Raw genomic sequence first — 1,093 nt, forward strand, 5'->3', positions numbered from 1 at the left:
ACAGTGAAGTTTGTTCCTTCTGCTGTTGAGAGGTTCAGGTTTCTTGGGGTCTTGGGTTTCTGTGTCCTCATCTTCTACAGGGCGAAAATGAGCCAAGACCCTGACAAAGCCTGGGAAATCCACTTGCTGGCTCCTGGGGAGACAGGGGGCAGAATGGAAAGAGGTGGTGGTCACCTTAGTCATCACTCTGCCTCAATCTCTAAACTCCCCTCCCACCCACTCACACACCGGTTTTCCCGCCTCCACCTCCCCATGCCCAGTAGGCCTCACCCGTCAGGGAAGAAGCTTTCTATAATCCGGTCTCCCAGGGGGTTCACGGCGAGCGCCCCTATCTGCTGGAGATCCATGCGGCTGCAAAGCCAAAGTTCAAAGAGGGTAAGGCAGAGATGCTAGATGGAGAGTCAAAGAGGGACATGGAGTCAGAGAGACAGAGGACAGAAGTCATGAGGTCGGCTCCCCCTCACCTCAGGTAGCCCTTCTTGTTCCCGTCCAGTGCCCGGAACCGGTGGTGCAGGCGGAGCAGGCTGGCTTGGGAGACTGCGGGAAGGAGAGAGGGGTGGTGTGTGACTCTGCGGGGCCCGCTCCAGAAACCTGCCTCAATAGGCCAGGAAGATGGGCCAGGGACAGCGGGGGCTGGCTGGATGGGGCGATCATCCCGAGGAATCAGGGGTGGAGCCGGCCGGGGTGGAGGGAGAGTGACGTGACCGCGCGAAGATCCAGGTTGGAGACCCGGGCGGCTCGCAACCTCCCGAAAACCAAAGTACCAAAGCCATCCCTTCCATCCGCCCTCAGCTCTGCCTTCAGCTTCGATCCGGGCTCGAGGACACCTGGGTTCCTGGATTTATCTGGACTCCAACCCCGTGAACCCGGATCCTCCCCAAACTTGGAGGCTGTGACCCCTAGGTTAACCCGCCCCGAGCCCAGAGATCCCAGGCGCTGGGGTCCTGGTCTTCCAGCTCCGGGGAGCCCCGGACCCTGGACTTGTAACTTCGTCCATTCTTCAACTCAACCCCTTCCCTAGCCCCGGACGCCTGGGTTCGCCCGGTCCCCTCCGCAGCCGCCGGTGCAGCCGCACTCACAGCCGGTCTCTCGC

General features: G+C 60.9%; 1 protein-coding gene across 1 annotated transcript in view; it reads right to left on the minus strand.

The window, feature by feature from the left end:
- The window catches only part of LOC105522803 (calcineurin B homologous protein 2-like), a gene marked incomplete at both ends in the record, with an annotated part of 1,742 nt that extends 654 nt beyond the window's left edge, over positions 1–1,088 (minus strand). The window contains 4 exons of the mRNA XM_011957408.1: positions 10–133; positions 271–351; positions 465–537; positions 1,080–1,088. Coding sequence (XP_011812798.1) covers positions 10–133; positions 271–351; positions 465–537; positions 1,080–1,088 — 287 coding nt within the window. The remainder of the gene's footprint in view (positions 1–9; positions 134–270; positions 352–464; positions 538–1,079) is intronic.
- Positions 1,089–1,093: the final 5 nt, after the last annotated feature.

This window comes from Colobus angolensis, unplaced genomic scaffold (assembly GCF_000951035.1).
Source record: "Colobus angolensis palliatus isolate OR3802 unplaced genomic scaffold, Cang.pa_1.0 Scaffold1115, whole genome shotgun sequence".
Lineage (NCBI taxonomy): Eukaryota > Metazoa > Chordata > Mammalia > Primates > Cercopithecidae > Colobus > Colobus angolensis.